This window comes from Macrobrachium rosenbergii, chromosome 44 (genome assembly GCF_040412425.1).
Source record: "Macrobrachium rosenbergii isolate ZJJX-2024 chromosome 44, ASM4041242v1, whole genome shotgun sequence".
Classification (NCBI taxonomy): Eukaryota; Metazoa; Arthropoda; class Malacostraca; order Decapoda; family Palaemonidae; genus Macrobrachium; species Macrobrachium rosenbergii.
The window spans coordinates 41,804,335-41,816,478 of NC_089784.1; the positions used below are offsets into that span (position 1 = coordinate 41,804,335).

A 12,144-nucleotide genomic window follows, 5' to 3' on the forward strand; every position below is an offset into this window, starting at 1 on the left:
GCTCTTCTAAATGCCATGCTTTTAACACCACGCTCTTCTAAATTCCAAGTTCTTCTAAACGCCATACTTTTAACACCACGCTCTTCTAAACGCCATGCTCTTCTAAGCCCAAAGCTCTTCTAAACGCCATGCTCTTCTAAACGCCATGCTTTTAATACCACGCTCTTCTAAACGCCAAACTCTTCTAAACGCCATGTTTTCTAACACCACGTTCTTCTAAATTCCAAGTTCTTCTAAACGCCAAGTTCTTCTAAACGCCATGCTCTTCTAAACGCCATGTTCTTCTAAACGCGCAAAGCTCTTCTAAACGCCATGCTCTTCTAAACGCCATGCTTTTAATACCACGCTCTTCTAAACGCCATGCTCTTCTAAACGCCAAGCTCTTCTCAGTGCCAAGCTCTTCTAAACGCCATGCTTTTAATACCACGCTCTTCTAAGCGCCATGCTCTTCTAAACGCCAAGCTCTTCTAAACGCCAAGCTCTTCTAAACGCCATGCTCTTCTAAATGCCAGGCTATTCTAAGCGCCAAGCTCTTCTAAACGCCATGCTTTTAGCACCACACTCTTCTAAATGCCATGCACTTCTAAATGCCATGCACTTCTAAATGCCATGCTCTTCTAAACACCAAGCTCTTCTAAACGCCATGCTCTTCTAAACGCCATGCTTTTCTAAACGCCAAACTCTTTTAAATGCCAAGCCATTCTAAACGCCGGGGCTCCAGAGTACAACGGCTTCGTGGGTACAAAGAGAAAAAACCAAAGCAAAAAGATACAAATACAAATATACTTGAATTATCTGCTGCCTAAAATGAACAAAACAAAGATGAAGCTTTATTTCAGGATTAAGCACAATAAATGACTGCAAGTCAGTTACTGTAGATTCACATTAAACATAAAACTATATTTTCATCAGATTATATCGCAGATTTAATCAACACAAATGATACATAGTTATAATTGTAACTTAGCGTTACATTTCAGGCTAAGGATTTGTCCCAAACTAGTGTCCACAGAATCATAAATAATACAATATAACAAAGTATTTTCCTCTTTGCTAAAAATAATTAGTTATTTCCCACACCATACATTCTAAGAGTAACATACTAAATTCACGTCTTTCAATAGGTGTTCTCATCACTGCCACGACAAAAAAATCTTTGGCAAATTAAAATTCCCCATTGAACGGAGCTGTAATTCACCTTCCCTGACTCCACTGACAGTTACAAGGATAATTTCTCTCTCTCTCTCTTAGTTCAGGTCCATGACATAAAACTTTTACTTTCAACATTCCCTTCCGTTAAGCTCCATGTTACGAATATTCCCTCTTTTACTATTTCTTCCTTTCTTTCCCAACTAAACAAAGCCAAACCTCTCTCTCTCTCTCTCTCTCTCTCTCTCTCTCTCTCTCTCTCTCTCTCTCTCTCTCTTTTTCCCCACAGTTCAGGTCCATGACATAAAACTTATTTTAATTTCAATATTTCTTTCCGTTAAGCTCCATGTTACGAATATACCCTCTTTTACTCTTTCTTCCTTTCTTTCCCAATTAGCTAAACAAAGCCAACCCTCTCTCTCTCTCTCTCTCTCTCTCTCTCTCTCTCTCTCTCTCTCTCTCTCTCTCTCTCTCATATTACTTAATTTGAAAACCTTCCTGCTGTGTTTCACTCTAACAACCGTTGGTAATTTTCTGTGACCTTTTAATCTTTTAGGGGAACAAAATTCAGTCATATTACTCATGCTGAATGGATTAGAGCGATAAAGCGGCACTTCAGATCAAAAGAATGGCTCTAGGTTTGTTGACGAATAATTTCTATTTGCTCAAGTGAACTTTTCAGTAATCGGCTTCGGACGCAAAACCTTTACTTCCTGACACTAATGTTGCAACATATGCGCAACTATACTTTCGTACAAAACAAAATTTTATATTTGTTCTATTTACTTGGGTAATAAATATATAGACATTCTGGACTGAATGGGAAACGTATAAAGTAACTATTTCTGTTAGCATGATGTGACAAGGAAGTGCCATCATCATCCTTTGTATTTCACCTCTGATGCAGAAATACGCATAGTCATCCCCATAACTATGCAAGAGCACTATATCATTTCCCGTGAGATTATTTCTGCCGTTGACGACAGACCGCAGGTCAGGCGTATTGCTATGAGACCGTTAAACCGACCCACAGCCATCAGTGACCGCCAATCGTAATGCAGTTATGTCGGTACTAAAAGCGCAACCAGGTGACGCCTATGGCAACCCATCCCGCCCTCCTCCTTCACCACCCATGTCCACCACTGCCCAGATGCAAGCACTCCCATACCAGTAGGACTGGCATTGCCGCTATTAAAAAAAAAAAAAAAAAAAAAAAAAAAAGGTGGCTTCCCGTGTCGTTCCCCCGATGAGGGCCCTCACGTCGTCCAGACCGCTCGGCACTTGCAATTGTAATGCAGTTGAACACGGAGGGAAGCGAAAACTGTGTTCGGGAATAGGAGAGATTGGAAGGAAATTGGCAAAAGCGCAGCTAACGAAAAGGAAATTGGCAATAGGTAGGCAGACGAAATGAAAATGAAAAGGGGGAGTTATGAAAACATACTGAATGGAAAAACGCCTTACTGCAAATCTCAAGATAATTTTAGGGATGAAGGCAAGTGCTGAAAAGGTAGCATCGCAAATTTTTAAACGATATAACAAGTAGATTTAGATGAGAGAGAGAGAGAGAGAGAGAGAGAGAGAGAGAGAGAGAGAGAGAGAGAGAGAGCAAAAACTCAGTTCATAAGTAATGAATCCCCCAAGCAAACGTAATACCTAATATTACTCTTAAAGTTATGTTACCTGTGACCTTGAGAGAGAAAGGTCCTTACTAAACGATCGGTTTTAAGAACCCATCCTCCGCGTTAACATGCATAACACTCTGAAAGCCCTCGTCGTTTTTATTTCAATTTTTTTTTTTCTACACTGCAAGCGAAATCCTAGACAAATAATTGGGTCTCAATAAAACTAAGCCAAAATGGTCGCTAATGCTCCAGTGAAACTTAGAATTCAACCTCAACTAAATTTCAAAGTTTCAACTCCTGTGAAAGCTAAGTTTCAGCTTTAGTGAAGCTTCTGTCTCTCAAAGTCAGTGAAGGACGCTTTTTAGCTTCAATGAAGTCTGTATCTTTCAGTTCTTGTTTAATGAATAAGGTTCTCACCATTTATAGTTCAAAACATTCGGATAGCCTAAACTCATATAAATTCCCATAAATTAATTGCTAAAGATTTGAAATACCGAAGACCTTAAAAACAACCTCAATATCAACACACAGAATTTGTTTGAAAGAAAAATCGTTAGAATTTCACTATCATCAGATCTTTCAGATCCTTTGAATCATATAAATTCTATTCTAGCTGGCGTTTCACCAAACTTCTTATTCGATATGATCCCTTAGTTTTTCTTCCTGTCACGTTTTACATTTGATTTTTAAAATTATACTTTTCCTTATCAAAGCATTCATTCTCACTGACGTATGCCCTTGTTACACACACACACACACACATGTATACACAGACATACACACACAAAGTCGTTTCAGCGACTTCGCAGAATCATTGAGGTTGCTGTCCGTAAGCTTAAGAAACTTAAAAATTCCTCACAATGAAAGGCTAATCTTCAATTAACAAAAACATCGAAACTACCGGTTACTGATTATAGGCTCTTGACTCTCGGTCTCACTTTATGTCAGTTTGATCTGTACGTATCACTAATCTTGTTTACCGCTTTTGGCATCAAAAAAGACTCTAAAGGAATATATCTGGATAACATTTGAAAGCGTACTCGATTGTCTTGGTAAATGTGTCCAGATCTTCGTTTTCTTGATCCTTATTTGTGAGCAATACGGATTTATATTTTCATGATTCTTATCTATAGTTGTCCATGAATTTATGGTACAAGATTCTTGTTTGCGGCTGTGTTTGAATTTATATTTCCATGATTTTCGTTTTTATCAGTTCACAAATTTCTGTGTACACAAACCATGTCTGTCGTCGTGTAGAATTTATATCTACCTGCTTCTCGTTTGGGACTGTGGATAAAATTATGTGACGACTATACTCATGCACGTGTACTCATCTGCATGATTCTTGTTGCTGTTTGTGTACGAATTTACTGACACGTAATTCTTATATATACTGTAGCTGTGTAATTTTACACGCTAATGACCATTCCTGGTGTACAAATTTTCTGTATATGATTCTAGACTCTGGTTGTGTATGGAAATGTTACCATGTTTTTTTATTCGAAATTGTTTAAAAACTTTTGTGTAACACAAAATCATTCACTTACATGTGCGTTTCGTTGCCTTTCTATTGGGGAAATCCATTAATGAGATTTTAATCTTACTGGGGAAGTACACCTTCGCATCCTTAACAAGGACCGTCTACCAAAATCCCTTTCTAGGTGGACCTCCACGCAGACTTCAGGGGAGGGGAATTTTCTTTTAATTTCGTTTTATAAAGAGGGTGAGATTAACAATGACATGTGGTTACGAGGAACGCTAATCAGCTTATCCTTTGAAAACCGCACAATTTAAAACAACCCTTTTATATTGGTTATCCTCACTCATGCTATTCAGTTTAATATATAATATTGGAAAAACATAACGTAATTTGAATCTCGAATAAAAGCGGAATAGCTTTTCCACAACCATTGCCTATTAATTAGTTGCTACGCAGATATATATAGGATACAATGGAAACGTATAAAATCCCAATATTATTTAATTTAAGGTAAGAATGGAAGGGTCCTTATCGATTGCATTATATCAAAACATAACTATGTACCGGTTCATTCGAAACTAATATTATTTTTGCCATTCAAAATACGCAAAGGCAATCATGAAATAAGGCTAAAATTATTAAATTGATTACCAAGCTAATGCTGACTCCAACTATCGCATGGGGAAAAATGGCACAGATAAGAAAATAAAAGTTAAACTAATAATATTCATGTAAAAAGTTGTCAAAGGGTATCTGAATGAAAGACTGAATCTACGGAGTAGGACAAGAGATAATAATGATTCAGTTCGCTTCATGATTTATACAAACTGCAGTGACCGATGCTAACAACCACACAATACAGAACCGACCGAAGTTGAGTTCGACAATATAGAGACGATTACAACACTGTTAATGGCTCGCCGCGCTGAATGATGCTCCTTAGTTAAGATGGTTTCAGTGAGAAAGTAAAATCACTACAACCTTGCTGCAAGGAGGTTTGAAACAACACACCATGGGACTCGGAGCACACTCAGGAAAGCCAAGAACAATTCTTTATAAAAGAAGACGTGGAACGTTTTCAAGAATTCTAACAGATGACATGGGATATACTGGCAGAAGATCCGGAGCATGCTTGATAAAGGCAAGAACAACATATCCTGCCATAGGGCCTAGGATTGCTGCCAGGTCTAGAACATGCTCAAGAAAGCAAAATGAAAAAATAAAAACTTGCAGATCGTGAATAAATGTTATGAACATGCTAATAAAAGAAATGAACAGCACGTTCTGCTGCCAGAAGGTCTGGAATGTGCTAAAGAACACAAAGAACAGCACATTCTATCAAAACATCAGGAACATGCTTCTGCCAGAATGCTCAGAACATTCTCAGAGAGGGCAAGAACAACATATTCTGCCATAGGGCTTAGGATTGCTGCCAGGTCTAGAACGCGCTCAAGAGAGTAAAATAAAATAATAAAAATTTGCGGATTCTGAAAATAAAGGCAAAAGATATTCTAATGAAAGAAATGAGCAAAACATTCTGCCGGAAGGTCTGGAATGGGCTAAAGAACAAAATAAACAGCATATTCTGCCAAAACATCAGGAACATGCTTCTGCCAGAATGCTCAGAACATTCTTAGAAAAGGTAATAACACGGCATTCTGCCAGAATGCCTGGAACATCCTAAACAACGCCAAGAATAATGAATTCTCCCAGGATACCAAGAACTTGCTTTAAGGCAGCAAAGAACAGAACCCTGTCAGAAATCCTGGAGCATGCTGCCAGAGCGCCTGGCACATTCTTAAGAGAGCTAAGGACAAAACATTCTGCAAGAAGTCCTAGAACGCGCTGCCAACAACAATGAATTCTACAAGAAGGCATGGAGTATGCTGGAAAATCCAAGTACAACACATTCTGCCATAAACTCTGGAACATGCTAAAGGGAGCCAAGAATAACACATTCTTAGGGCCTGGAACATGCAGCCGGAAGTCCTAGATAATGTACAAAACCAATGTTAATGTATGTATCATACTAGAAGGCATGCAACATTCACAAAAAGCCGATATTAATGCATCCTACTAGAATGACTGGAACATGCACAAAACGCCAATATTAATGCATCATACCAAAAGGCCTGGAATATGCAAAAAAAAAAAAAAAAGTCAAGAACAACGCATTCTACTAGAACGGCTGGAACATGCTACAAGAAGGGCTAGCATATGTTGTAAGAAGGTTAAAAAGAATGTATTCAAATAGAGTGACAAAGACATGACACTCTTAGTGCTAGAACAGCTCATGCATGATGCAATAATGCTTGGTACATTTGTCTAAAGGCCTGGAAAAGTACATGCTGGACGGAGGAGGGGATGGAACAATGTGGAGAACCAAAAGTGATTACAATCACTGGAAATTCCATTTATAGCTACCTACTTCAAATAATCTACTCACCTGAACCTACGTTAAGTTCTTCCGCATACCGTGAACCTTTGGTTCAGACAAAATGTTTTCTCTCTCTCTCTCTCTCTCCTCTCTCTCTCTCTCTCTCTCTCTCTCTCTCTCTCTCTCTCTCTCTCTCTCTCTCTCTCTCTCTCTCTCTCTTCGATCCTGGAACCTGGCGTATTAAAGGAAAGCAGCGCATTGTATCCATCTCTGTCCATAATCCTCTTGTTCGGATGACTAACAAAGGATCTCCGCAAACAACCTTTAAACAATGGCCCAGATTAACCAGCTATCAAACAATGGTACTTACGCAGATCCTTACAAACAATGGGCGATGCTTATACACTCGTTCAATGCGTTCTACGTACATTTTAAAAGGAAAAGGGCTTCGAAGAGGTCTTTTGTTACAAAACTGCCCCTTCGCAAATTCCCCACCGAAATGAATTAATAATTAATATTCCGTGCAAGGACCGCTTTAGGACGAATCTCCACTATAGAGACTTCAAAAGTGCGAAGGTGAAACCACGCGGAATATAACGCTCGTTGTCACCTTGTTTATCAGAGATTTAGACGATAATGATTCAGAGAGCCAAAGAGGATTTTCTAGATTTTCAAACTTCATTTTTAATGCTGCTAACAAGATCTTCTGGGTTTTACACTGCTACATTATCTGTATTTACAGTTTCAGAGTAAATATGCTCAGGTTCAGATTTCGATTACTCTAACCACAAAATATTAAGACATTGAGGCTAAATCAATTTCTGCCTGTAGGGTACATGAAATTCTTTTCATAGGTAAAACTACATATCTTAACGCTTTAGGTATGTATTTGAAAAAGCACATAGGTAATAGCTTGTGTCCATACATAAACTATGCAATGATTTAATTCAATCTGAGCAAATCTTTATCACTGCGTACCTGATAAAACTATGCATAAAACTATGCAGGTCTTTCAGCAAGGCCACTGATGTGATTGCTTATAACCTAAAGTGGAGTTCTTGTGCTACTTTAAAGAGCCGTACAAAGTTACGTTATCTTTTCTTATCTATGTCTGTATATTTTTAAGCTCCAGGATGCATTCTTGATTGGATATTTTCGTTTTCTCCCTTTACATGCAATATCTTGATAATTCTATTTTGACGAAGCATGCATAATAATACTAACAATAATAATCTACTCCGACACACATGCAATTCTGCCTTCGCGATACAAGGCACTGACAGATTTCAAAACAGATTAAAAGACAATTTAATTTTGTCTCTTGCTGAATTCACAGGAGCTTTTTATTTTATATTTTCAATTCGAACCCAAGAAATCAGTGATACAAAGATCGACGACAAGAACAAGAGCCAAAGGTGTTCGCTTTCGCCAAGGCCGCGATTGCCACATCAAAGTTCAGGAAACGTTTCAGCAGTGTTAGGCTTACATCATAGATATAGAGGGGACAGACTGGACAGTCACGTGACTGTCGCGTGCAAGTAAGGCTCCATTGCTATGTGTTGATTCCCAGATATGGCAGTGCTGGGCAGCGACTGCACGGACCAGCAGTAGCAGAGCTACCTCTGACACCCAGTGCTGGACCATCAACTGTGTCACATACGGAAACAGGATCACAAAAGAACAGGGGATCACGTTCCACAAGTAATTGACATGTTTTCATTTCATTCATGAAAATCTTTATAACTGTGTTGAAACAACCTCAAGTAAACATGTGTTAGATCACCAGTCAACTACACACCTGCTTTTTGAGCTAATGAAATAATTAATGTTGTTGTAAACTTTTTATTAAAGCCTATTCTATTTGACATTAAATTCATATCGCCTAACAAATTAGCATGTTGGGTTACTGTCAGTCCATAAAACCATGGTTAAGTCTGACAATTTTCCATACTACTAGTACTACAATGTACATAGTATCATGAGGCCTAGCCATAGGCCTGCTGCAGTTTTAAGTGTTAATGAAGTGTTATTTACCATGTTATCAATAAGTTCTCAAACCTCCTGGTATGCAGTATTCTTCGATTTTACCATTATCATTTTTATCCTAAAGGATACTTCAAATCCATACTACATTTTTTATAACTTTAAAAGTGAACTTTACCAACTAGCTAGTCTACCAGAGTTGATCAAGAACAAAGAGCGAGACCACTACCTTAACAAACTGCAGAAGGGATAAAGAGCCAAACTACTGTATGGATCACGCATATGCAGCAAGCATTTTCTGCCAAAGAACATTTTCAAACCTCCTGGTATGCATGAGCTTAAATTTCTGCAACAGACTTTGAAGTCCAGAATATGTTAAAAGGCAACAATGTGGCTACCAAAGCGGATTTAGTCCAATAAGAAGTAACCAGAAGGGGCAAGCCGGCATATTCATCAAGATTTATACAGCCCTGCAACTACAATATTCATTGTCTCCCTATTAATAGTATCAGGTATAGAAAATTTTAAAATCCAATAAATTGATTGTACAGACTATTGAATATTGGCTGTTAGGTATCAGACCCTTAAACCTAGGCTATTAATAATAATATTATGCCTATGGACGAAGTTTATATGGGATGACAGTGTTGGAGATGACAATTATTTTAGCATACTGTTGTCAAATTTTACTGCTTGTCAGTCTGACCCATGAATAAAGAACAATAACAATTAGTTCTGCCTCTAGAGAGTAAAACTGTAAATTTATGGTGGTACGAAAGACACACATTTTTATATCTACATATAATACTCATAATCCTTGGTAAATGCTGCAAATATCATTTACCAGTCTTCAGAGACTGCTGAGAAAATTGGCTGTCAGTGCAGCATGATTATAATGTTGTGACGTCGCCATATCTGCAAAAATATTTTTATTTCTGTCAGGAAGTATTTAGTAAATGGTGCAAAAATGACTTGAAACACAATTTTAGTTTCCCATTAGATTGCAAGACCTTTACGTATGATAAAACCGCCAGGAAGTCATATTTGGCTATCATATTTTCTCCTCTATATCTATGGGCTTAAGTTTTTGACATAAACGAGTTGAAGGAACTGGGTAGAGCCTCTCCTCATATTCTACATATTTTACCTAAGTTCTTCGTTGAAGGGGTGGGTAGAGTTCTCGGCTAGCATGCTGTTGGCCCAGCGTTCGACTCTCCGACCGGCCAATGAAGAATTAGGGGAATTTATTTCTGGTGACAGAAATTCATTTCTTGTCATAATGTGGTTCGGATTCCCACAATAAGCTGTAGGTCCCGTTGCTAGGTAACCAGTTGGTTCTTAGCCACGTAAAATAAATCTAATCCTTCGGGCCAGCCCTGGGAGAGCTGTTAATCAGCTCAGTGGTCTGGTTAAACTAAGATATACTTTTTACATATTTTACCGTTTACATATGCATCCACTCTCACTCCTGGCAGATGCTTAACGGATCTTAATAACGATTCCTTTTTATCCTGGATTTTCTGATACAGAAAAATTATCTTGGATGTACCATTTGAGTGACGTATTTGAAATATCGTAAATTATAATAAACAGACCAAAATATGAAAAAAGCTACCTAAAAACCTTCCGTTCTCGGTAAGAATGCTGCTCTTCGAATTTCGGCTAACGAGTATGACGGATATAATGAAAAATTCTCCCATGAAAACCTAACCTAATTATTGCTTGACCTATTCCTAATGATGAAAATTCTGGAGTTGAAATCTCTTGACATTCAAGCCCTTATGTAAGATCCCCACTGGAGAGACCATTCCCTTGAAGTCACGACCATGAAAATTCGGTTTACTTTAAGCAAACATTCTTTCAAACACATTCTGGTAGGTTAGGCTCAGACCCATCATGAGACCTAGAAAACATTTTTAGAGCTACATATCTTCACAAATATACGTACACAGTTCTATAAGACGTCCCCAATGGACGCCACATGAGTGCAGAGTACGATGTCTTAAATAAAATCCAATTATGGCACTCCCAATAAAATTCACAGTTTATAATAATGTTGTGTAGTAAAGTATTCTAAATACATTTAACGAGGATTACTGAATAGTAATTCTCATAAGAACACATGTACAATATAGCATATAAAAAGAGCATAGCAAGTCAGAACATGATTTTCCCCACTAAGAATACTTATAAAATATATGAGTTTCCTAATCAAGCCTAGGAACAAAACAGAAAAATCTTAATAAGATCTCAAAATTTCAATGAGAACTTCCAAACAGTCATCCCAGATCATGAGCAAGACCTTCCCAATAAACACAGAATGATCAGATAAGACTCTCCCATCCACACAAACTGAAGACATAAAAAATGACATTTTCTAGTAGTACCTTCCCAACACAACGCAGAACTAAGCTGTTTCCAATAAAACCTACATAGATCTGACTAAGACTTTCACTCACCTGATTCCCATAGCCGTCAGTGTATCTCATGAAGTCCGACAACCCAGGTCTCCAATACTCAATGCGGTAAGACTCAGTGTACTCGAGCCCTTTGCCGTTGCCGAAACGCCCTTGAGTCCCGGTCTCGGTTACCACGTGCACGCCTCCGAGGTCCACCTCCAAATATTCCCTAGAGCTTTCATTTAGCTGGCCTTTTGGGCACCAGGCTCCACCTTCTCTATCGGTGCGAACTCTGCAAAATAAAGAAATAATGATTAAAGTAATTACTGAAATACATAACCATGGATTCTGTATACAGTATCTTAATACTTCATTAACATAAAGAAATTTGCTCTTGTTAGCTAGATCGTTTACCTGGCAACAACTCCGGACACAAGAGCGATTTCCTAGACAATATCATTTCATGATTTTGGTTCCTTGACAACTAGGCAATTTTATTAAAATATTTATCGAATAAATACTACATTTTCATGAATTTTTCACAAATTACACTTTACAAACCAGAAAAAATTAGTTGTTTTCAATTCTAAATTAACAGTTAATACCAGTGTCTTCTTTTTTATATTCTGCTTTGCAAGTATAAACCCAGAAGATTATGATATAAGAAAGGAACACATCCAAGATAAAAAGAAAATCCAGACAAACATAAGCTGATGAACACAGACGAAAAATCAAGAGTAGTAAACTACTACCGTTTCCTCACTCTAGGCATTCCGCGGAAACTCGTGACAGCCACAGTAATCCGAAAGACTGCAGACACAAACAAAAAAAAGACTCTTACAAATTTTTACTTACCCAGAGTAGCCCAGTAGATAAAAATTAAATCTCCTCAGCCACAAAAGAAAAAAAAAATGAAATGGATCCGCTACAAAAGAAGGAACCCAAATGCTTTTTCCTCAAACTATTGATATGCTGATCTCCCCCACACGTAACCCCCCTTCCTCTCTCTCTCTCTTTTTACTGCAAAGTTGCTCACGTAAACGTATGGATGAATATATTTTGGTCGTATGCGTAAATGAGGAATCTTTTGCGTGTGAACTAAATATTTTTCGATAGAGAGAGAGAGAGAGAGAG

At 38.0% G+C, this 12,144-nt stretch overlaps 1 protein-coding gene across 1 annotated transcript in view; it reads right to left on the reverse strand.

The window, feature by feature from the left end:
* The window catches only part of LOC136829611 (discoidin domain-containing receptor 2-like), a 527,936-nt gene extending 516,154 nt beyond the window's left edge, over window positions 1-11,782 (reverse strand). The window contains exons 1-2 of the mRNA XM_067088458.1: window positions 11,763-11,782; window positions 11,071-11,302 (exon numbers count right to left, since the gene is read on the reverse strand). Of these exons, the coding sequence (XP_066944559.1) occupies window positions 11,071-11,302; window positions 11,763-11,782 (252 nt within the window). The remainder of the gene's footprint in view (window positions 1-11,070; window positions 11,303-11,762) is intronic.
* Between the last annotated feature and the right edge of the window lie 362 nt (window positions 11,783-12,144).